This window comes from Arvicola amphibius, chromosome 5, assembly GCF_903992535.2.
Source record: "Arvicola amphibius chromosome 5, mArvAmp1.2, whole genome shotgun sequence".
In the NCBI taxonomy this organism is placed as follows: Eukaryota; Metazoa; Chordata; class Mammalia; order Rodentia; family Cricetidae; genus Arvicola; species Arvicola amphibius.
The window spans coordinates 36,644,145-36,669,459 of record NC_052051.1 but is presented as its reverse complement, the minus strand read 5'-3'; the positions used below and the strand labels follow the sequence as shown (position 1 = coordinate 36,669,459).

The following is a 25,315-nucleotide window of genomic DNA, read 5'->3' as shown; positions in this document are numbered from 1 at the left end:
AGTTATCTTAAAATTAAATAAAATGATAAAGCAAAAATTAGTAAAGCAAGACATTGTCATCTGCATTCATAAATATATGTTAGCAATCATAGTTATATATGCATGCATGAAAACAAATATTTTATGTGCTTTTATACATGCATTTGTAAATGGTATGTATTATATAAATATATAAATAGTATACAAATACTCTTAAATAAAAAGTATTTGTATACTATTTATATAAATATATAAATGTACATATATACTCTTTGAGTATCTCAAAATTTATGTAAATAGTATTTATATAAATATATAAATGTACATATATACTCTTTGAGTATCTCAAAATTTATGTAAATAGTATTTATATAGATATATAAATGTACATATATACTCTTTGGACATCTCAAACTCTGCCATTCCCTGTTATTCTACTAGAGCTGTTCTTCTGGGCATTAACTGAGTATTGGATGTGACTTACTCAGGTGAGACAATAGCCAATGGGTCCTTCCATCGTATTTTTCTTGTCCCTCTAGGAGAAAAGAACACTGATCATGTTATCACTTGAAAGCAGATGATGATGCTGTTGTCCCTGGACTTGGAGTCATCACATGGAAACTGGGCAAAGATTATGTCCTTTCAAGAATCGAATTCTGTTCCATAGGTAACAGGATGAATAAGCCATGCCCACAGCTATAAGGCTTCACACCCTAGTCTGTTCATTCCTTCCTTCTATCCTTAATCCATTTGCCCATTGCCCTGTCTATTCCATGGCCCATTTATTCATGGAAAGGACATTTAGTGAGGGCCTATTGTGTATCAGATGCCTGGCTAAGGGCCAAGTATATAAAGTTACAAAACAAAATCTAATATCTGCTTTTAGGAACTGATATTCTGATATTCTGATGAGAATTATCACAAACAGGAAAGCCCATAAAATATTGGTTTGTGATATATATATATATATATATATATATATATATATATATATTCAAAGGAAATAAGCAGAAAGATGGGGAGATTACTGAGGGGTGTGGGAGGACCACTGAGGTGATGGTGCTAAAATTGCGCCCCAGTGGGGAGAGATAGGTAAAATATATCCCTTCTTCTAAGATCCCAATGGCAAACTGAGGCATAATTTTATCAAAGTTCTCTATAGGGAACCAATGAGTTGTTTGGGTCACATTACAGAGCATATGTGAGGGGTGACTTATAGGTGTGTGGGTGTCCCATCCCAATTAGAATTACCTTGAAAGCCTTCAGCCAACAGAGGTAAAGCCCTTCCTCCCTTAGTCTCTGCCCTTCCCTGCAGCCACATGGGATTTAAGCAGAGTTGTATATAGCAGGGATAGAGAGCAGCAGAGTTTGTCATGACCTTCCATCTCTACATGAGTGGCTGTAAACAGCCAAGCCAACAAGTCTAGGCGGGATAATCCTTTTGTAAGAGAACACAGCTGAATTCCTGGAGATGGAGATTGCTCTGCTCTAAGGATAGTAATGCACCACAGGTGATCAAGGAAGTCAATTCTCTCTGAAAGTGACATTTGAAAAGAGGAGAGGTGTGTGCTATGGACCAGGATGGTAGCATAGGAGTTGTGAAGTGGAGAAAATGGTCCTTCCTGTTGGTAATGAACAGTGATGGACTTGAGGAAGCCACGCTAATCTAATTCACCCTTTGCATAGCTTAGTTCACCTTTCGACCACTGTTTAACTACAGATGATAATAAAGGCGAAAGAAAGCTCTAAGAATGTAAATAAATTCAAAAAAAGAAGGCAGTGTAAGGTATAATGTTAATGTGGAAGAGGAAGTCATCTGGCAACAACTTAGAAAAGGCTTCCTAAAGAAGAGAATACTTAAGCAGGGTTGTTAAAAACGCACAGCAACTTTCTGTGGATAGTAAGAGGAGGAGCAGAAACAGAGGCAAGTTTGGCATGGAGGCATCTACCAGCATCTAAGTCTCTGTATGAATGGCAAAAAGGTGTACTAATGTCCCGTCCTTCAGAGTGAACCTCAAACCCCACTCGTCCCTCCACAGACTCCTTCCTGCTCCGGATACATTATACAACGTAATAGCAGCCCAGATGATACCACAGAGGGTCACCTCTACCCTGCATTTCAAGCTTTGACATCCTGTTCATTTCATTATCCAGATGTGTGGTCATTCATTATAGTGTAAAAATCTGATTTTAAAAATTATTATTTATATTTATTTTGGAAAGGGTTATCAGTTCTTGGCATATAGGTGACAGTTGTTGATTACTAAAAGACTTTCTAACTTAATTTAATTTTTACTCATGGAAAGATTCATGCATATCTATAATGAATTTTAGTCCATCTTTACTCTTATTAGCACCCTGTCTCATTCCCCCTTCTTCTCCGAACGTCTCCTTCTTCCAAAGCCCCTTTCCTACTTTCAATGGTGTGTGTGTGTGTGTGTGTGTGTGTGTGTGTGTGTGTGTGCACGTGCGCACGCATGCGCGCGCGCATGTGTGACTGAAGTTAAGCAGGGATTTCTGTTCCTACACAAGCATGAGCAAGTTATTTACTGGACCACATCAGTTTCTCTTCTGTGCAATAGAAGGGGGTGCTAATTATTCCCATTTGATAGAGGAGTTTTGAGAGGCAGTTGATAAGAATAATGCCATAAAAAGTATTAGAACAAAGTTAGTGTAAGATTGTTTTTTGAGGGAGGAGGTAGAAGTTTGATTGGTACTAGGAAAGAAAATAACTGGGCCCTGGGAGAAAATGATTGAGAAGAAAGACCCAATTTAAGAAGCACGGGGAAGATAAATGACAGGGAGGGACTGGGAGAAGAGAAGCAGTACATTTCTCCGTGAGCTGCTACCCATTTACAGGGAAGCCCCAAGAAAATGATGTGAAGCCGCTTATTTATGTATTTATTATTTTTACAGTGTTGAAGATCAAACCGTTGGAGCCTTGCCCATGCCAGCCAAGTGCTTCTGGTGGCCACATCCCTAGTAGCTGCTCTTCTGTTCTCAAAGACTGTCTTTCCCTGTGTTCTTTTGTTCCGAGAATGAACAAACAAGGGCAGAAACTTGGTCGTTTTTAGGAAGTGTATGTGACCTTTCCATGTGCCGTTCCTTTGATTCCTTTCCTGGTTTCTTTTGTGGTCTCTGTAGTTATACACATCCTGTACATATAACTTATAGGGAGAGGGAACGTGTTTTCGCAAAGTGAACACATTCGTGAATCCATCTCTCAGATCAAGTAAGCGGAATATAGCTGTGCTCCATGAGCCTCCCAAGGGCTCCCTTCCCTTCCCTGGCTCCCCCAGGCTGCCACAATCCTGACATCTAAGACTATTGGTTAGTTTTGCCTGCTTTTGAACTTTATATAAATAGAATCTTAAGTCATATGTTCTTTTGTACTTGGCTTCCTTTGTTCTCTATGATGTTTGTGAAATTTGTCTGTTATTAGATGTGGTTATAGTTGTTCATTCTCATTGCTGTATAGTGATTCATTCTATATTTTAGGTATACATTTTGCTTATACCTTCAACTACTGGTGGCCAATAGGTCCCTGTCACTTTTATAATTCAGCTCATGTGTCTAGCAGGTCCAAAATAAAATGTGATGGCCCCACCTGCTAACATCCAAAGCCACACGTACTTGGGACCCATTGTTTCTTCTGTCCCCCAGAGTAGCTCTCTTCATCTTTGCATGAAGTATTATGTGGCATTTTGCGTCTGCCTCTTTGGGTATGGCTTGGTCACCAACTGTTTTGTTTCCTCCTTGCTGTACCTTCTGCTTTTATTGACCTGATCTAATTTTCCATATGATGTTCTCAGATTGTACAAACAACACTGCATTGGGCTACATAAGATCTACATAAGAGTTTCTCTAAGGAAGGGAGGCCAGGATTTTTCCACAAAATTTGCTTAGTTCCCAAGCAAAATGGGGAACTATGTTGAGAATTTAATCCATAGTGTGCTATACTAGGATAGTGCTCTTACTCTGGGTAGGGAAAACAGGGAACTCAGAACAACTACGGACTCCTGTATTCTAGACCACACCTCCAGGGGGCAAATTAGAACAACACAGACCTGGGAAAGAGACTAGAACTCTAGGGCATGTTTCCCAGCAAAGGGCCTCTCAGCCACTTCCTTTATAGACCTGGAGTTCTCACACTTAACTCAAATGAAAGATTGATTTAAAACAAGGTGCCTACGATGTTTGAGTAATGTTTTATCCACTCAATTTCCAAGATTCTCCAGACTCTCCCATTTTTCTCTCTAGATCCACTTTGCACTTTTCTCTGCTCAAATTTATGGACATAGGTTCTACATGCGTTGAATCAACTAAGTTGTCCAACAGCCTCTTGCTCTGGCTTCAGGTTGACTGGCCAATGTGAACATGGCAAGCATAAGGAGAGAGTATTTGGAAAACCTTGTATTTGCAACCCCACCCTTCTCCCCACCCTTACACATAGCTTTATTTTCCTTATAGAAACAGTAACCTCTCCCTTTCTTTACATCATCATGTCTCTGGCATAAGCTCTCCATGGTTTTGTTAACCTGGCCCCTTTTCCAAGAAATGTATAAGCCATTCTTTTATTGAACTTCTTTCAGTTACCAAGCTTAAGAGCACCCACTAATTTTCTACTCTTACTCAGACTGATGTACCCTAATATGGTAATATTGATACCTGTGTGATGGCTGATTTTAAATTTCAACTTGATTGGAATAAAAGGCAACTAGATTAATAGCACACACCTCTGAGTATTTCTGTGAAAAATCAGAAACTATTAGATCACGGGAATTCTGACCTAATGAGCGGGCTAGTTAATTCTTTCATGGAATCATTATATGATAGCATTATTGGGTGGTCAGGAAATGTAGGAGATGGAGCCTAATTGGATAAAGTAGGTCACTGGGGGTGTGTCCTTGGGGGTCTGTCTTCTCTGTCACCCTCCTGTATACCCTTTCTCTAGTTCCTGGCTGCCATGATGTGAACTGATCTGCTTTGGCATTTCTTATTCACCATTATGGATTAAAACCTTTGATACAGTGAGCCAAAGTAAATCAGACCTCTCCTTAAATGGATTCTCATTAACCATTTAAAGATAGGGATGAGCAAAGTAACTAATATAACTGGGAAAAACAGCGAGCAGATAAAAACCTTCTCTGCTGCACCGCCCTCTTCACAGCCCTCTGACAGCCTCTAAAAAAATGTGCAGTTCTCTTTCTTGAACCTCAGCTAACTGAAGGAGTTTGGGTGGGAAATTTCTCTTAGGTGAGAATAAGAACAGGAAATGCTTTGTCTCCAGAATTAGAAGAGGAATACGTACAGGGACAAAGAAGTTGAAAGTAAGTTTTGTACCCCATGGCAGGCCTTCTGTCTTTTTGAGAAGACATAACAAGGGAAGTTCTCCATTCTCATTACAGCTTTTTAGTGCCTTGGGCCAGCATCCAGACAAGTCGGATAAGATTAAAGGGCTTAGTAAATGACGTGAAAGAGTCATCAAAAATGCAGAGCTCAATAAAAATCAATAAAATAAAACAATATATAAAAACTAAAATAAATAAAAAAGAAAGAGTCATTGGCTGGATGTGGTGCTGCACACTTTTAATCTAGCCCTCTGGAGGCAGAGACAGGCAGATCTCTTTGAGTTCCAGGCTGGCCTGCTCCTAGTAAGTTTCAGGCCAGCCTAGGATAGGATACATAGTGCAAGTGAAACTTAACTCAAAACCTGGGAAGGGGTCACTCCATGTTAAGTTGTGAAGAGTCTGGACCACTTCCCCTCCTTAAACTGAAACTATCCCTCCCTTCAGGATTTCCTATGTTTTACCCTTGAATTCTTTATTGCATGAGCATTTTTAAATTTCCACTCTGGAACTTATTAAAGACAAAAGAAAAATTTGCCCATATACAATTTTCATATATGTCAATTTAAAGACATGATTCTTCTACCAATATAGAGTAAGCAAATCTCAAAGATCTAACTAATTAATGAGAAAACGAGGAAGAGATCACTGCCAGTTCACAACTTTTGAAGAACAGATTATAAAACCAGTTGAGAAAATAATTAAGTACATTTTATATATTAATAAAATTGATTAATATACTAGACACCCATGAAGTCATATGGCTCGAGTGTTTCTCCTGAACCAAAACCATTTAAATTTCTACAGGATAAAAATCTCTAAGTAAGCATATCTCATTCAACCTACTGCCCTAATCAGTAATACCTCAAAGATGCATCCTCCCAGACAATTAAATAACTTCTGACAAGTATGTTATATTGTGCCTCAGTATGAACTGGTGAAACTGTTCTCCCCTTTGACTTCATTTCCAAGGTTTTGATAACTAGCAATCCATGTGTGATCTAAACTGCCATGGTCTAGCACGCAGTGCCTGATACCACATAGAAATGGAAGGCGTGTTTATTGGGCGAGCTCATGAATCTAACAAACACCCCTGATTACCCAAGCTTTGTCAAGATTCCCAACAGCTGCATCACTTGCAGGGACCAGACTATGTTTTCCTGCAGACAGGGGAACAGAAGCTTCGTCAGACTAGTCCGGATAGGCATAGGGGAGAGGAAGCAAGTCCTGGTGGCCTGCAGCTTTCGCCTCACCTCCGGCCACTTTCTGTCTGTGACAGTTCTGCAGCCAGGCCTGGCTCTCAAGTAAATGAGCAGGAATGGTTCCTGGCAGCCCACAGTGCTCTCCAGGTGCATTGTGAAAGTGCAAGGGGAAATTGTAAAGACTCGGTTCTGCATCTTCGAAAGGCCGGTGGTGGCGCTGTTAACAAAGAAGTATACGCAAATGAAGGAAGTAGATGGTGGAGGATACAATAGCTTTCATCAACCTTACGATGAGAAAGGAGACGGTGGTGTTCTAGTCACGGAAGGCAGCATCTTTATTTGATGCAGTTAGAGCCGTTGGGTTTTTATTTAAATCATGCTACCCACAGATCTGATGCTTTAGTCATTTCAAAAAGCTTTACAAATAAAACACATTGAGGCAGTTAAGAGCATGGACTGCTGTTATAGAGGATTTGAGTTCAGTTCCAGCACCAAGCAGATCACAAGCACCTATAACTCCATCCCCAGGAGGATCCCATACCTGTGGCATCCACAGGCACCTGCACTTATATAAACTACAAATGCCCCTGTCTCTCTGTCACACACACACACACACATACACACACACACACTTTAAAAATAGCAAATATGTTTTAAATGTTTAAAACCACATTGCTGTGGTATGATTTCTCCAGACAGCTGTCTTGTAAGGGTCCCAGCCCAAAGACATTAAAACTTCATGGACTGAGAACTTTTCTGGAATTCTCATTCTATAGAAAAAAAACAGCTAAGGTCCTGTATCAATTAACTTTTACTGTGTAACAAGCCACTCTGAATTTGGTAACTTAAAAACCATAGAAGTATATTATTCTTCCTGATTCTCTTAATCTCAGCCAAGTTGGTTCAGCAGGTCTTGGGTGGTCATGGATCTCCAACTGAGGACTATCCTTCATCGAACATAGAATACATGGTCCCTGATCTATATGTCTCCCATTTCAGCAGGTTAATTAGTCCAGTCCTGCTTTCTTGGCACACTCCAGAGAGCAACTAAAATAAGCAATACTAAAGCACAACACTTTGGGGTATAACATGAGGGCCGGCTTGCTTGGGTTTCTGTCCCGCCCAGTTCCCCACAGTTGTTTAGCCCCAAAGAAAATCACACAGAGATCTCTATAAGTTATAAAGATGATTGGCTACATATTAGCTCTTGTAGCTTATATTAACCCATTGTTCTTATCTATGCTAGCCACGTGGTTCGGTACCTTTCTCAGCAAGGCAGCTCACATCTTGCTTCTTCAGAGTCTGGGCAGGAGTGGGAGGAATCAACTTCCTCCTTCCCAGAATTCTCCTGTTCTCATTGCATCATTTCTACTTCCTGTCTGGTTTTTCCGCCTACACTTCCTGCCTGGCCAATCGGCATTTATTTAAAACATGATTGACAGAATACAGACAATTCTCCTGCACCATTGAGTTCTGTGTTTGTTGTTGTCCCTTTTGCCTAAATAAGTAGCACAGCCAAAGTCAGTTAATAGCATCATCAAGATCAAATATTATATAGAGGGTGTACCTGTTAAAGGCAGGGTTATTTAGAAAGGAAGAATGTATAGATATCTTTAAAACCATTCTACCATAGATATGGCAAACCACAGTAACTTATCCAAACTTAAGGCAAGATTGGGCCTGGGATATAGGCCTCATTCTGAATCCAGCGCTACCCTCACAATTTCATGAGCTCCTTTCTAAAATTCCAAGGGTAAGCTGAGGCTGTTTGTTCCCCAGCCACGCAAACCTGAAATAATCACACAAAAATTATATTAATTACAATACTGTTGGCCAACAGCTTAAGTGTATTTCTAGATAGCTCTTACATCTTAAATTAATCTATTCCTATTATTTTATATTTTACCATGAGGCTCATGGTTTACCCATAAGGTTCTGGCTGGTGGCTTGCATCTTTCTCCTTCAGCAGCTACATGGTGTCTCCCTAACTATGCCTTCTTTCCTCCTCTATATGTTTGGAGTTCCTGATTTACTCTATTCTGAACTGCAATAGGCCCAAAACAGCTTCTTTATTAACCAATGGTAAAAAAAAAAAAAATATTCAGAGCATACAGAGGGGGATCCCACATCACCTCCCCTTTTCTGTCTAAATAAAAAGGAAGGTTTTAACTTTAACATAATAAAATTCCATATAACAAAACAGGTATCAAGCAAGAATTATAGTTACAATATTTATATCTACTTTATCTTTTATAATAACTAAGGAAAACTGTAACTATATCTATTCTTCAGCTTCATCAAAGACCCCATTAGTCTAGAAGGAACCAATAGGTTCTCATCCTCTGTGGAAACAAAAGAAGAACCTCTTTTCCAAAGCAACATATCCTTAGACCCAAATTTTGAAGTCAAGATACCTTCAATATATAATAATATATTACATATATTATAATATATAATATAATAAGCTAAATCATATTATATATGTATATATAATATAGCTTAGCAGCCCCCAGAATCAAATATCTGTCTGTAGTAAAAAAAAATTCAAAGAAAAAATAGTATATATAATCCAGACTCTCTGTGCATATTCCATCTTTACACAGTTTATTTTTCTTACTCTATTATTTTTTTTCTACGAGTTTAATACTTATTTTATTATCTTTATATTTTTGGTCTGTGACTGTCTGTATTCTTTTGTATTATAACTGTCTATATTCTTTTTCCTTTGCAACTACCGAGAAGCTGTGCTAACCTTTTTTGTGTGTGTCTAGAATTTCTTTTCCAAGCTGTCTCGGGTTTTATGTGGTTGTAGCTGCCCCATGTTAGCACAAGTAGGGTTCCATCCCTTTAAAAAAATTATTAATAGGTACTTGAACTGGAGAGATTTCTAGAAGTAGAAAGTGTTGACTTCAAGTATTGAGAAGACTCCACCTTCTTAATCGGTACAGTTACTGGGCAGGGCCAGCCCAGTCTTTGGCCTCAGTGTCAGAACCAGCATTCTAGGTGATCTGGCTTACCTTCTGGGATTTCCCTTCCAAAATCAGAATCCAGCTTTGACCTGGATCCTTAATACTCTTCATTCCATCTGGGAGATACTGATTCACTGCCTGAGCCTCCTTGACCTGCTGGACCCCTTCTCCTGATTAAAGCTGGATTTGAATACTTGGTACCTGCTGTCCTAATTTACTTTTCTGTTGCTGTATTAAACACCAAGACCAAAACCAACTTGGGGAGTGTGGTGGTTTCAAAGACAATGCCCCCACATTGTGAGTGGCACTATTGGGAGGTGTTATTTTGTTGAAGCAGGTATGACCTTGTTGAAAGAAGTGTGTCATTGTAGGAGTGGGCTTTGAGGTCTCCTAAGCTCAAGCTATGCCCATTGTGACACACAGTTCACTTCCTGTTGCCTGCGGATCATGATGTACAACTCTCAACACCTTCTCTCAGCACGTCTGCCTGCGCACCACCATGCCCTTCCATGATTATTGTGGACTAAACCTCTGAAATTGTAAGGCTCCCCAACTAAATGTCTTCCTTTATAAGAGTCATCATGGTCATCATGTCTCTTCACAGCAATAGAAACCTGAACTAAGGCAAGGAGGAAAAGTTTCTTATGTCTTACACTTACAGTTCATCATTTAGGGAAGCCTGGATAGACGTGCAAGGCATGAGCCTGCAGACAGGAACTGAAGCAGCCATCATGGAGACGTGTTGCTTGACAGCTTGCTTCCCCTGGCTTGCTCAGTTACCTTTCTTACCCATTCAAGATTCACCTGCCCAGGGATGGTATTGCCCACAGTGTGTTTGGCCCTCATATGTAATTAGCAGTCAAGAAAATGCCCGTCCAGATATTCCCACAAGCCAGTCTGTTGGAGGCAGTTCCTCAATTGAGATTCCTAGGTGATTCTGGTTTACATCAAGTTGACAGACACTAGCCAGCACATAAACACACTGATTAGTGCCTCTTCAAGCTGGGTCCTGGAAATGGGTCCAGATCAGTTGTTCTCAGCCTGTAGGTTGCAACCCCTTTGGGGACTGAATGACTCTTTCATACGGGTAGTCTAAAGCCATTGAAAAACACAGATATTTACATTATGATTCATAACAGTAGCAAAATTACAGTTATGAGGCAGCAATGAAATAATTTTATGATGGGGGGGGTCACCATAACACAAGGACTCTGTTCAAAGGTCTCAGTGTTTAGGAAGGTTGAAAACCACTAGTCGAGATAATCACTCTGTTTTCTTTCTTTCTTTTTGAACATTTTTTGAGAATTTCATTTATAAATACTGTGTTTCTACCTCTCCCTCTCCAACTCTGTCAGTGTCCTCCACATTTCCTCTCCATTCCATGAGTTCTTCTTTGTCACTATTTACACACAAACACAGATCCTACCGAGTCCATTTACTGTTACTCACATGTGCATGTGTTTGGTATTGATCACTGATTAGATAACCTGTCAGCCAGCTCATCCCTGAAGAGGACTGATTCTCATTCTCTCTCTCTCTCTCTCTCTCTCTCTCTCTCTCTCTCTCTCTCTCTCTCTCTCTCTCTCTCTCTCTCTCTTTCTCTCTCTCTCTTTCTCTCTCTCTCCCCTCTCTCTCATTCCTCTCTCTCTCTTTCTTCATCATTGATTGCCTATAGATCTTTACCTAGGGGAGCATCTTGTGAGATTTCTCCTATCTGTGTTGGTATGTCAAGTGGTGTTGTCATTATGCATGTCTTGCTTGGGCAACCATATTGTTGAAATGCCACTGGCACAGATTCTCTTTTACATTCTGACATTACAGCAGAAAGCATTCTGGTCCTGTAATTCTTACAATGTTTCCATTCCCTCTTCTGTAATTTTCTCTGAGCCTTAGGCATAGCTAAAATGCACAGGATCACCCTGTCTTCTATCCTAGCAATAGAAAAAGCACAACTTGGAATATCACCAATAATACATACTCAGTAACATTCATTTGCTCATGGGTGCAGCATTGAGGGGATGCTGAGCTCCAGTGTGGCCAAAAAGCAGTGACTGAAGCCCCCTGGTGGACAGTCCAGGCCTATCCATTGTAGCCCCTGGCAAATTAGGTCTGGCCTCAAATTTGAGTAATCAGGGACATGGCCCCATGTGAGTCAGCTTTATTATCTAAGTTTGTCTACCTACCCCTAAGGAGGACTCTAGAAAATACAAATTTTCCACCTGATATTTTCATTGATGTTTTATAGCATGAGTAAAGATTCTTTTCTGGAAAAACTGGATTTCTATCCTTGTAATTATGTCTTATATGTTATCTTAGAGTTGAAAGGGTGATTTCAGTTCATTTTTTAACTAACAGAACATAAAAGAAGAGGGTCCTGGAAAAATTACCCCTCTGTTTTCTGTGCCAGCGACAGAGAAAACACAACTTGAAACGCCACTAATAATCTGTGCATTTTTAAGATCAAAGCAATATAGAAGTATTAGAGATAAATCAGCAACATGCTGACTTCCATTTTGCCAGCTGGCCCAGAAGCTTTAAAAAAGATGCACAGAGTTGGGCAGCCCCTTCCCCGAGAGAGCCAATTCCTGCCCCAGTCCTGAGAACTGACTATCCTTCATCTCTTCTAAAGCAGAGTCTGAGATCAGAAGTGAGGTCACTCCCATGCCCTAAAGTAAACATCCTCTCATATATTCTGCCACCCCAGCCAGAGATTCCTCAGCTATTAGTCAGACTTTAAACAGAAGGCTCTATTGGTTCCCAGCCAGGACTGTGACACTCCTGCCTTCTTGAAACATGATGTGACTGTGTCACCAACTTCCAGGGTTGTCTTCGTGATCCCTTAACAAAGCACATGTCTGGCAGTCTCTTCTCTGCCAAGATAGTCTCTAAATAGTCGTTGCATTTTTACACTTGGTTTAGAATAAGGGCATTGATGATGTAACTATTTATTTCATCCCTGCAGCTTGCAGGGGAGTGACTGTCAGTGCATGCAGGTACAGCAAGAATAGAAGACAGCCACCCTTTGTACCCTCACCTCCAGATAGAACGAGGTCTCCCCAGTGGGTCTTGATGGCCTCTTTCCAGCACCCACTGCTGCCACTTGCAGAGTACCCCCTCCATCCCATCCATCTCCTTGAGCACCAAGAACGAGAGTGCCCCTTGGAGAAAGAGAGGCCCGAGATCCCAAAATCATTTTACTCCTTCTCTGGCTTCTCTCTCCCCAGGAGTACTTGCTCCTCACTCGTGTGTGAAGATAATCAGTGTGTCCTTTATTCTTTTGTCTCCCCAAATGGAGAACTTTTGCTCTTCCCTTTGAAACCCCACCCGTGACACTCTTGAACTTATTTTTAGATGTGTGGAAGTTTTCCAGACAAAATCGATGCCCAGCACAGATTAAAAAAAAATAAAAAATAAAACCCAGTATGATTATCCCGGGTACAAGGAAGCAGAGTGTCTTAATACGGAGGAAGTGTAGCCATATGCCTGGGTGCAGCATGGCTTCCTTTAATCTGGAAAAAGGAAACAAGCATTGTTGATAATAATATGCAGCTGTCCAGCTGCAAATGAGGACATATTGCTAATTAGCTATATTGTTAGTGTGTTTTCAGGAGAGATACTACAGTGACGTTAATTACAATCTCTGTTGTTTGCTGTTCAAAGCCTGTGAGACCAAATGCATTGCTAATAATATCTTCTTTAATATCTTCAATAGAAGATTCTGAGATTCTTTTTTTTTCCTTTAGAATCCCACATTAAAGCTACATTAGAAGTAATGAGGCCAACAGCCTGCGCCTAATTAAAACAAAATCTATCAAGACATAGCAATCATTATCATTAAGTAGTACTTATTTGGCGCCCCCTTACCAGTTGGAATTAGGGGATGGGCCTCAAAGATCGCAGATACAGCCTTCTTTGCCCCCCAGAAATTTGCCATCTAGCCTGACTCTGAGAAGTCGGCCTGCCTGCTTGTATTAATCTGGGAATAGTTTCCACAGCCTTAAAAAGGAAAAGCACTAAAATGTTTCTAGCCAGCCAGTTTGCTACCATCGCGTGCCTCTCCTGGGGGCTCAGGGAGGGGTCAGAGAAGCCTGTTTTTCACGCAATAGCCCTTGGCTGGTATCTGTTGAGTGGAGCGTGTGCTATTCGCAGAGGGGGACCACACGGCGTAGGTCATTTCTCCAAAAACCGGAGCCACCGACCATTTCCTCACACTGTTCCTGTCTCCTGTGAACATCCTCCTCGCTAGATGATCATTGTCACATTGGTCCTGTGGTTTGTTGTCCAAAGAACATTATTCTTTCTCCCTGGTATTTATTGCCTGCAGCAAATGATCAGCTGGGACACTCTGGCCATTCTGACCACTATGGCCATTGCTGTGGTTATGGTAATCCACCTTGGCCACAAGGAAGTCACAATGAGCAGCTTGAGCCACACAGCGGCAGAATGCTGCCTCTGGATATCCTTCGTCTTGCGCCCATAACATACTCAGTATAAGGAGCGCAATGATAAAAACATATGGTGTCTCTTAAACATTGTCCCAGGAAACATTCTTGTTCATCTCACTATAAACTGTCCCAGGGGAATGCAGGACCAGGTTGGGAGAGCAAAGAGAAATAGAAGATACGAGGGAGGGGTGTGAAGGTAATCCAAGTACCACACAGCTCCCACAAGCCCTCAACTGACTCGCAGAATGCCACCAGTGAAGTGGCACCTAGCAGAAAAAGTCACAAGACAAACTGGTATGTACACTGTCCAGCTATGTTACAGTAGGGCTGTGAGGTGTCCCCTCTCAGTTCTGAACTCTTGCGGAGATGATAAAGCAGGTTCTGTCCACTGCAGGCTGTGTCTTCCTGGCTCCCCACCCCACTTTCCTGTTCCCTTCACCTGTTCACTTTTATTTCCTTTTGATCTCAGTTCACAAATTATCTCCACAGAGCTTAATTATAGCTACTTTAAATAATGATAGTCTTTTTTTCTGGGATTTTTCTTTATAGGTTCTCTTATATGCTCGTACACCTTCAGACTCGATGTGCATCAGTCATGTAGCGTTGGTTTTGGTTTTTGATGCCCAAGTTGTCTCATCTAACTAGGAGCCCTTCAAGCCAGTTCTTGGTTTTTTTGCTTGTTTTTTACCCAAGAGAACCCAGTTAGGCACTGAAAATGTTTTTGCTGTCTGTCACCGCAAAATATTCCAAACTCATGTGCACTGTCTATTCCCAAGCTCTTGGCTCAGCCGTTTGTGCATGGAGCTCTGGTTCATCTGAGTGAGGACAAACCCCTGAACATTACCGAGAGCACTCTAGTACAATTTAAAGAAAAGGCTATGTAGCACAGTCAGCAAGATTTGAAGACTGTAATGTGTAAATGTAGAAACAGCGATGATTCAGTAATATCTGTAGAGGGCTGCAGATTTGGAACGGGAGGTTGTGGAGCCCAGCATCTGTAACTGGCTGCCAAGGAATTTAGACACATTTCATTTTATGCTCTGCCAATAATTCTGTCATTTAAGGATTGAGTTCAATCACAAGGATCAAAAACTCAACGTGGCTAATTAGCCAAATAGGTTTTTTACTATTTATTGAAAATATTTTTTCATGTAGCATATTCTGATCATGGTTCTCCTTCCTTTAATCATTTGATTTTATTAATGTATATAACATTGTGCATACTTATAGAGTACAGCATGATAATTCAAAGTATGTATGTCATATGAAATGATAAGTTCCTGATAACTAGCTTCAAATATTTATTATTTACACATCATGTCTATGTTTTAGGAACTTTTGAACTATTCTAGTTATTTTGAAACATATGATAAATTATTGGAGATTATTGTTACCCTCCCATGCTGTAAAACAACAGATCTAATTTGTCCTCTCAACTACATTTATGTACCCATTATTTAAGCTCTCCTGGTACTCACTCCCTAACCTGCCCTGTCCCTGGCAACCAGCACACTCACTACATCATTGAGATTAATATTTTTTAACTTCCACAAATGAGCACCAACAGGTAGCATCTGCCTTCCTTTGCTTAGCTAATCTCAGTGAATGCAGTTCTGTGATTTCCATCAGGATTTCTACAAGTGACAGAGGACAGGACTTTTTTTCTTCAACCTACCCAAACACATTTCCTGGCAGAAAAGCTGACACATAAACTAATAAAGCAGAGAGCTTCACATTTAAATCCTTGTCACAGTTCTAAAACTACAATAGATCTTACAGCAGAGGACACTGCCCCTGCTGCTGTAGCGTTACTGTGCTGGCTATTTCTATGTCAACTTGATACAAGCTAGAGTCGTCAAAGAAGAAAGAGTCTCAGTTGAGAAATGCCTCCATAAGGTCTGGCTAGAGGGCATGGTCTTATTTACTTGATTAACTTTTATTGAGGAATTTATTAATTATTGACTAATTGATTCATACGGGAAGAGGCCAGCCCATTCTGCTTGGGACCACCCCTGGCCGGGTAGTCCTGGATTCTGTAAGAAAGCAGGCTGAGTAAGCCATGACGGGTGAGCCGGTGAGCAGCACCCCTCCTTGGCCTCTGCATCAGCTCTTGCTTCCTAGATGAATCAAGTAATTCAATAATTAATAAATTAATAAATAAAAATTAATTAGTGCTGTGGCAATGATTTAAATGTCAAATACTAACCTGCAAGAGCCTGATGTTTTTAGAACCATGCTCTCAAATACGTGTAAAAAGTGAAGGGATTCCTACGCACAAAGGTGGAAAGTGTGAAACTGTAGCTAGCTAATTTGACCCACCAAGATCACCTGCCGCAACTTCAGTCCTCCTGGTTTCATTTTCAGTAGGAGTAACAGCTCTGCCATTAGGACCGTCAAGGGAGAATGACCTCTGGGGATGGGATACGGCATTGCCAAAGGAAGGTCACAGATTACGGGCAGACCATGGAGAAGGGAACATGTCTCCATCCTGAGCAGGCAGGCCCTTGTGTCACTTCAATACAGACAAAAAAAATATGACATCTCAGAAGGAATGAAGTGTCTCTTGTCTTAAATTCCTGGACACCTCCAAGCTACCATCTCCAGAGAAGAGTGTTTGTTTGTCTAAACACAGCTCTTTTTTACAGTCTCCACCTAGCCTGCAACTCTTTCCCCTGTTATAGTCATTTAAGTGGGGCATCTAATGAGTAAGTGTGGTGACAACTAAATGTTGTCATCAGCTGCACTCTGCAAGGAAGATGTGACCCATGTCCTTTTAGGATGAAAAAGGGCCTCTGCTTGTACTGTTAGTGGATGTCCATCATCCTTCTGTCCCAGATCACCAAAATAGTGGGTACTCTCATATTTTGTTATTGCTAGAGTCAAATTCCTTTTCACCTTAGAGGACCATTCTTAAATACCCTTCCCTGACCCCAAGATCTCCAGTTTTTGAATAGTTGGGAACATGGCATAACACGGTGACAAGATAACTACATATAAAAGAGGTGCAAACATAATTTAGATTTTTCGGAGACTGTGAATAGCATTTTGTTATTAATTCCAATCTTCCAAATACTTTACAAATGTTGAATCCCAGCATCTAGGGGATGGGGTGGTTGGGGAATGATGGAGCAATGCCACAGTTTTGTGCAAGACTCAATTCAAAACATACTTGAATCCCAATCCTCAAACTATTCCCAACAGAGGTACTTGTGGCCTGGATTGCTCAGCCAAAGGTCCTAACATTGCATTTCTCTTTTATTGTGTAGATACAGTCCAACTCTTGACCATCTTACTAGAAAAGTATAGGACTGTGATTATCTGCTGTGCTTTGCATGGAGGGGCATTATGCCACAGAAAGTTGAAGGAGTTTGTTTGGTTTGAAGCTAAGCCAGGAAACACTCTGTAGTGGTAAATTTTCTATCAGAAAAATTCAAGAGTTAAAGAAAAAAAGAAATAGAATTCAGTCCTTTTCTTTTCAGACACCTAAGTAAAATGTCAACTAGCCACATACATACATTTCCATTCTCTTCAAAATACAAAATTTGGTAGTGAAAAGAATATGTCATTGCTTGTATGTATGTATGTATGTACATATGTATGTATGTATGTATGTATGTATGTATATTGCAATACTGAGAATTGAATGTAGGACCTTGAGTGTACTAAGAAAATGCTCTACCACTGAGCTACATCTTCACACAAAGAGTTTTGGTTTTGATCTAGTTAAGAACATGTTCAGTTGATACAATGAAGCTGGGGCTTGAGTTACAAAAATCTGTAAAGCATTTGGAATGCAAATACCAAACCCCTTATATGATGTATATACCTGAGCCCCCAACAAGAAATTCTCCAGGAGAACCAACTGTGTACATTCTCATACCAATAGGTAGAATCCAACTGCTCTCTAACCCTATCAGGGATTACCAACTGCACTCTAACACTGTCAGGGAGAACCTACTGTACTCTAAAACACCATCAGGGATTACCAACTGTATTCTAACATCAGGGATCACCAACTGTACCATAACCCCATCAGGGATCAACGATTGTACTCTAACCCCATCAGGGATAACCAACTGGACTCTAAACCCATCAGGGCTCACCAACTGTACTCTGACACCATCAGGGAAGTGTTGGGCTGGATATTCAGTGACAAAGTCACTGACACAACCTCATTAGGTTCCTTTTGGTAGGTGGGATAGAGAGGTCTTATGTTGAAGAAAACTCTGTTCTCTTCTATTCTCTCTTTCTCTTCCTCTTTCTCTCCCTCTACCCTCTCTATCTCTCTTTCTTTCTCATCCCCTCTAACTCAGTGAAACAATAGTACATTTAGAATCTGTTGCAATGAGCAATGCCTCATAATACTAATCCAACTCCTTCACAATCATGCCAGGAAATAGAAACCATGGCAATAAGGTGGCTGGAAAGGTTACCAGAGAAAGGTTACTGACTTGGCCACATATCCTGAGCAAAAGGGAAGGACAATAGAAAACATGAAAGCAACTTCTCACTTCACACTTCAGAGGTGACCAACACACTCACCAAGTTCCTCTTTGCCACTTCAAACTTTGACAAAGGTGGACTCTGTGTGTTTCAGTCTCAGGCTGCTCTTGACCTTGGGTACTCAAATTCAGAAGTGTTTTTACTCTTGACAGAACTGTTTGGCTGGGTCAACAGCACTGTAGTGGGGGCAGAGAGTGCATGTGGAGACAACGTGCTAGAACATAACTCCCAAACCTCAAAACATGCCCAACAATAACAACAGCATTAGCCGCTGACCCAAAGACTGGGGAAATTCTATCTCCACATCTCCTTCCACCAGTAAACATGAAAATACTGTCCCTGAAGGGATGGAAGATGCCTTCCCTGAGTGTTCCAGAGGGAGTGAAAGGACAGGGATAGATGCCTTAGAAAAGTTTCCCCAATGACAAGTAAATCAAGTAAATTGGGACATTTTTCACTAGGTAAGAACACCATTTGCCTTGCAATTTTAAAAACAAAGGCATTAAATTTCAGGGTTCTCTTTTTGTCACTTGTTCCTCTACCTCTTCATCCTTCTGTCATGTGGTTCTTCGACTTTGGTCATTCTTCACCCAGCCTTCCTGATTTTATGTTCCTCAAAGTAGCTATCAGTTCCTCCTCTAGAAGTCCTATCTTATTTTATCTTTTGTCATGCCTCTGGATCACTTCAGGGCTTCCCCTTCTCTTGATCAGATCTTGTCTCTGCTGTCACCTCCTCAAAGAGGTGCTCTCTGTCTACCTGGATAATGTGTCAGTAGTCTCTTGTCTTACTTGTCTATATAGTCTTTTTTTCTTACACACAGAAGTACATTCCAAAAGAATACATATAACATAGATATCTATGTATTATCTATGTATTATCTATGTATCTATGAGATAATACATATCTTATTTATTAATGTATCTCATGCCTAGCTTGTAGTTGGGATTTATTTATTGGAGAGGTAGAAAGACATAATATTAATGGATAAATGGGCAGATGAATAGACAAGAATACATGACTGAACAGAAATCAATAAACAAGTGAATTGATGAGTGAATAGAGATTCAGTGGGTGAATGGATGGATGTAAACAATACTTTGACTTCAACATTTATCAAATTTAATCAAACCTTTTCTTCGTGGCTTGCACCAAAGAAACAAAACTGGATGTCAAGGCTATAGTTAACCATGGTGATTAGCTAGTTGAGACTGTGAGGAACAAACTATAAGTTGGTTCCGACTTTAAATGAGTATCTCTTTTCCATCAAAAGAGCTCCCTTATTTTGATGCTCTTTGGTGTTTAATAAATAGTAAACTGGGAGACATTTCCTGACCTTTAAAGATGGAGAAACTAACCCATGTGCTAGGGAAATGAATTGGGAATACTATGCTGGCTGTGGTGGTTTCAATAAGAATGGCCCCCATTGGCTTACATATTTGAATGTTTGGTCATTTTGGAAAAGATTGGGAGATTCTTGTTGGAGTAGGTGTGGCCTTGGAGGAAGTAGGATATTGGGAGTGGGCTTTAAAGTTTTAAAAGTTCATGCTAGGCCCAGTGTCTCTGCCTGGTGCCTGTGGATCAGGAAGTAAAGATCTCAGCTACTACTACACTATGCCTGTCTGCTTCTTGCCATGATGATAATGGACTAACCTTCTAGAACTGTAAGCCAGACCCCAATTAAATGCTTTGTTTTTATAAGAGTAGCCTTGGTCATGGTGCCTCTTCACAGCAATAGAACAGTGACTAAGACAGAGGCTTAACTCAAGGCACTGGGATAAATTGTCCTTGTCTTTTAATTTAATAGACTGTTAAGAGTAGCACTTTTAACCACCTACCTTCTAAGCATTTGTTCATGACTTGTCTGTCTATTTGTCTGTTTTAGAATAACCTCAACCTGGAGAGTGATTCCACATCAGAAACCAGCTTTCCTCTGTCCAAAGAAGTCTCGGGGGAGCACCAAGTTATCCACCAACCCTCCCCCAGACAGCGATTCCCTCAAGAGACTGGGCATCCTTCACTGCAAAGAGACGGCCCCAGATCGTTTCTCCTTGATCTACCAAACTTTCCAGATCTTTCCAAAGCTGATATCAATGGGCAGAATCCAAATATTCAGGTAATTCTCAGCAGCTGGCAAGCAAAAGAAAAGAAAACAGTGCATCTTTTGTTTCCTAACCTGAGTCTAACAAGCCCTGCAGTCTTACCTCCTTGCCCTTCTCAGCCCCTCTGTGATTCCTGCCGAGGGCTGTATTATTCCCATAAAAATAGTGTTGCAACACCCATGATGTTTTTGAGACACTGGAATAGAAAAACAAAACAAAAATGATGCACCCTGAAATTAATGAAATGTGGTAGTTATAGGAAAACGCTTGTGACTAGACCAGGTAACCCACAATCTATCTTCAAAGCACTCAGGAAGGTACTTACTCTCGGTGACTTGGTAACTTGCCTTCAGCACCAGAAATTCCTTTGGAAGAGGGCAACCTCCTAAGGAATAAATGACTTACCAAATAATTAAATAAGAAGACACCAGATACCACAATATCTTCCAAGAGTACAGGTTTTCTATGGTTTCAAATATCAGAGTTATTGGCAGAATGTATTTGAAACTAATACAGTTCCAGCATAGAAATGTTGAAGTCAGACACCCAAACAACGCGAGGCCAATATGTCTTTGTGTCCACTACAGTCCAGTTATCCCATTCTGCTTTAAATAATCATTGTCTGTTGGTCTTCCATGGTGCAGAGGAGTGAGACAGAAATGTTCAATTGATCTGATGGCTTCTTTATCCTAAAGAGAATTGAGCTCCATTTCTGGCCTTTTGCTTTCTAGAAGGCCAGAAAAGGTTGGTGTGAGTCACTCAGAAAGACATTCAAAGGCAGCTACTATCTCCGTGTACTCCAACTCTCTCTCTCTCTCTCTCTCTCTCTCTCTCTCTCTCTCTCTCTCTCTCTCTCTCTCTCTCTTTCTCTCTCTCTGTCTCTCTCTCTGTCTCTCTTTTTCTCTGTGTGTTTCTCTGTGTGTCTTTCTTCTCTGTCTCTTTATCTCTCTCAGTGTGTGTGTGTGTTTCTCTCTGTGTTTCTCTCTTCTCTCTCTCTGTCTGTGTGTTTGAGTGTGTGTGTGTGTGTGTATGTGTGTGTATGTGTGTGTGTGTCTATACACACATACTCGTATGAACACCATTAGCCTCTACCGTCCCATGCACCACTGCACCTGAGTAAACCAGCTCCCTGGTGGTCCTTTAGAATACAAGATACTTCCCAAAGGGGAGGGGGGTAATGATTTCTGGGTTAGAAGCCCTCATCCAGGCTCAGAGCACTGTTCTTTTGTTGAAAGTCACTGGCTTGACTCAGTCCATCCAGTCAAGCACAAAACCCCACTGCTCACCATGGCTCCTCAGCATTTCTGCCCTGGTTAGTGGCATGAATAAAGGAAGGGGTGTGTCGGTGGGTAGGCATCTGGCATCAGAGCCTCTGGCCTCCTGCGCTCCCTCCTAGGCAAACTGATCCTTCCTCCCATCTAGCTATCCTCAGCTGGAGTCCCGGAGCCTAGCAGGAATCAATACCCTTACCCCTGACGCCTCTGCAGCTCCAAGCTCTGACAATGTGCGTGAAGCTGCAGGGCTGGATCCTGTCTCTCCTTTGAAAATGGCTGCACCTCTCCAAAGTGACATTGCTGAGCAAAGGGCTGTGTCCCTTGGGCCTCTTGACTCTTAGAGTGGAGAATCCTTCTAGAAGCGCGACATCTGCTTCTGTGGAGCACTTTATGCCATAAGTCAAGCAGCCTCTATTCCATGGGATTAGACTCCGCCTGAGCACTAGTTTCAGGCTGTGGAAATGGGAGGGAGAAAGGACTATTATCTCTGCATCGAAAGAAATGGCCTCAGATTCCTAACTTGGCTCTCTACGTTAGATTTAAAACAACTTAAGAAATTAGTTTCTGCTTTAAAAAATATCGTTCAGGAAAGAAAGCAAATCCCTTGGGACAACTTAGACTTGAACTTCAGTGCCCTTGGCTGAGGTTTTGTTCTTTGGTTGATGGTAAGATAATAAAAAAACAGAAATTCCAAAATAAACTCATTATTAGACTTGCTGTGTCAACTCATTACTGCAGTGGCTATTCACAACCAAACATATCCCTTTTCTGAATCAGTCTGAGGTCAGTATCCACTTCCACCGATATAGTTCTTTCTTTGCCTCCATTGAGAGGGACTTAATACAGCCATCCACAGACCTTTCTTCACACAGACTTATTTCCATGGCTCTAGGCCTCGGGGGCGCTACAAGATATACTCAGAGGGATCGGTCAGGCTTTTATGTGTGTCTGCTTCTGCTTTTCCCTCCTGTATCTATAATACTTTTGAAATGTCCAGTCTGGCTGAGTAAGAGCCAAGAAATGTCTGTGTCCTGGATCCAATGTGCCAATGGGGACAAACCTGGACAGCTGAGATTCTCACGGACTTCTGCCGTCATCATGAACTATGGAGTCAGTCTGAGCTAGGTTTCGTGTCTAGCACCACCACTCGGTCTGCTAGTCTTGGGTTCCTGGATGTTTTTTTTTTTTTTCAATCTCTCTGCACCTCAGTTTTCTTGACTATAAAATTGGTGTGCGAATTCCACCTACAATTACCCATGGAATCTGGTCTCTGAGGACTGAGATTATCCACATGAAGGGCTTACCATAGGGCTATGTGTCTGCTAAGCTTTCTGGAACTGATGGATATGATGGGTGAAGATGGTACAGATAAGAATGACAAAAGAACAGCTATAAGAATAATTAGGTCAGGCCGGGCGGTGGTGGCGCACGCCTTTAATCCCAGCACTCAGGCAGAGGCAGGCGGATCTCTGAGTTCGAGGCCAGCCTGGTCTACAAGAGCTAGCTCGAGGACAGGCTCTAAAGCTGCAGAGAAACCCTGTCTCGAAAAAAAAACAAAAAAAAAAAAAGAATAATTAGGTCAGCAAGATGGCTGAGCAAGTAAAGGCCCTTACTTCAGTAAAGGCCCTGGCCACCTAGTTCAATCCCCAGAACCCACATAGATGTGAAAGGAAAGAACTTACTCTACAGAGTTGTCCACTGACCACACAAATTGTAGCAAGTGTTTACACACACACACACACACACACACACACACACACACACACACACACACTGGATAGGGTGAATAAACCACTCTTTCAAAGATTAATTGGGAATCCAAAGATTTACCCAGAAACTGTCGCTACACTTCCTTCACCATTTAACTTGGAAAGCTGATTTCCCTAAGCCACGACTGTGCCTGAAAACCCAGTCTAAGTTTTGTAGAAGAGACACTAATGTTTGGGCGGGCACGCTGCTGTAAATCTCAGTGCAGCAACCGCAATTATGTAGGGAATACCACAGTTTCTGTGGAGCATCAGCAGGTCTGAGACAAGAGGATTGAATATCCTCCTGGTCTACTTTGTGTTCTTTCTGCCACAGTTGTCAGGGAAGAAGGACAGCCGAATCCCTTGCTGCAGACCGATTCCTGGATGTTCTGTGCTCTTGAGGGAATCCTCTTTCTGCCTGGGAACTTTTCAGGCTCCATCCATGCACCCAGTCCATTCCGTTCACAAAGCTCAGAAAAAACTCCCCTGGGTTCACTGTGACAGCACAGCTTACATATCTTCACAGTAGCCATGGCTCCTTAGCAGTTAGAATCAGGAACTGTCTCTGTCTTGCTTCCGAAAGTGCTTTGCACAGCAAGAGTAAAGAATTTGGTTCTAATGTAAGTTTTAACTATTTAGCAAAAAGAAAAAAAGCTGATCAAGATTACCAATTGGGGCAGAATTGATACTTGTTTTTGCATTATCCTTTGGAGCTGAGAGATTCTGTCTTACCTTGGGCCTGGAGCTTCTGCGAGAGTTCTCTCTCTTTCACTGGGTGTACTAAGGTGCCCCGGGGATATACAATAGAGCTTTTTGAAAAGGGTGGAGCAATCTAGGGTCTTTATCAGCTTGAAGTCTACTGTACTCCAGTACATTCAAGTTCATTGCTCAAGAGATTTTTTTCCAAAGGTTTCCCTGACTCTAAAATACCCGAACAGAGCAAGGGAAACAGGAAACAGAAAAGTAATCCCAGCCATTTGAGAAGGCATTTGCCATGCTCGTTGCGTCTTTTTAATTGGATGCCTATAAAATTTCAGGTTCAAGATTAGATTTCTTCTTTTGATATCAGTGTGAGGTTTCCACATTGCTGACTGTGGGGAAGGGTGGGTCCTGAGATTTGTTTGTGTTTTGCTTTGTTTTGTAATTCATTTGGGGCAGTGGCTAGAAATTAAAGAGAAGAAAGAAACCTCGACCCTGTTGAGATTCAGCCATTGATATCGTTTGTGGAGTAACCTCCTATTTTGCTACCCATTGCCTCGCCAGGCAAGGACTCTATTTTGTTTGGATCTGAGCAGCAATTTGAGAGGGGAAAAAAATCGTATTGACGGTAATAGCTTGAAACATGAAATTGTTTTTATTCCCGGCTTGAAGAAATTGCAGGGCACATTTTGTTTAAGCAATCCCTTTGACTCTAGTCTGAACACAAATGCAGTATCGAAACTATTGGGCACGTAGTCCTCTCTTATCTTCTGCTCAGAGACTGATTTCATTACCATAATTGCCTCCTTGCCTGACTCCCCTTGGCTCTTGGCAGCTTCTCTCCTCCAAGATCCTTAATACCCTTGCAAACAATCATTGTAGTTCAGTGGTTCTATCTCTAGGCAGAGGGGGATGGGGCTTCAAAGGAGAAAGGTCACGTATTCAAAGACTCTGCCTTGCCCGTCCTACCAGGGTAGTTTTTAATCTGCCATCTAGTAGTATACTCATTATTCATTTGTCCTTTCAAGGTTCTATGTGGCTCATCCAA

The 25,315-nt window shown here is 41.3% G+C and overlaps 1 protein-coding gene across 1 annotated transcript in view; it reads left to right on the top strand.

Annotated features, from left to right (window-relative positions):
- The window catches only part of Ism1 (isthmin 1), a 71,826-nt gene that overhangs the window by 28,446 nt on the left and 18,065 nt on the right, over nt 1-25,315 (top strand). Inside the window, exon 2 of the mRNA XM_038332079.1 lies at nt 20,330-20,560. Coding sequence (XP_038188007.1) covers nt 20,330-20,560 — 231 coding nt within the window. The remainder of the gene's footprint in view (nt 1-20,329; nt 20,561-25,315) is intronic.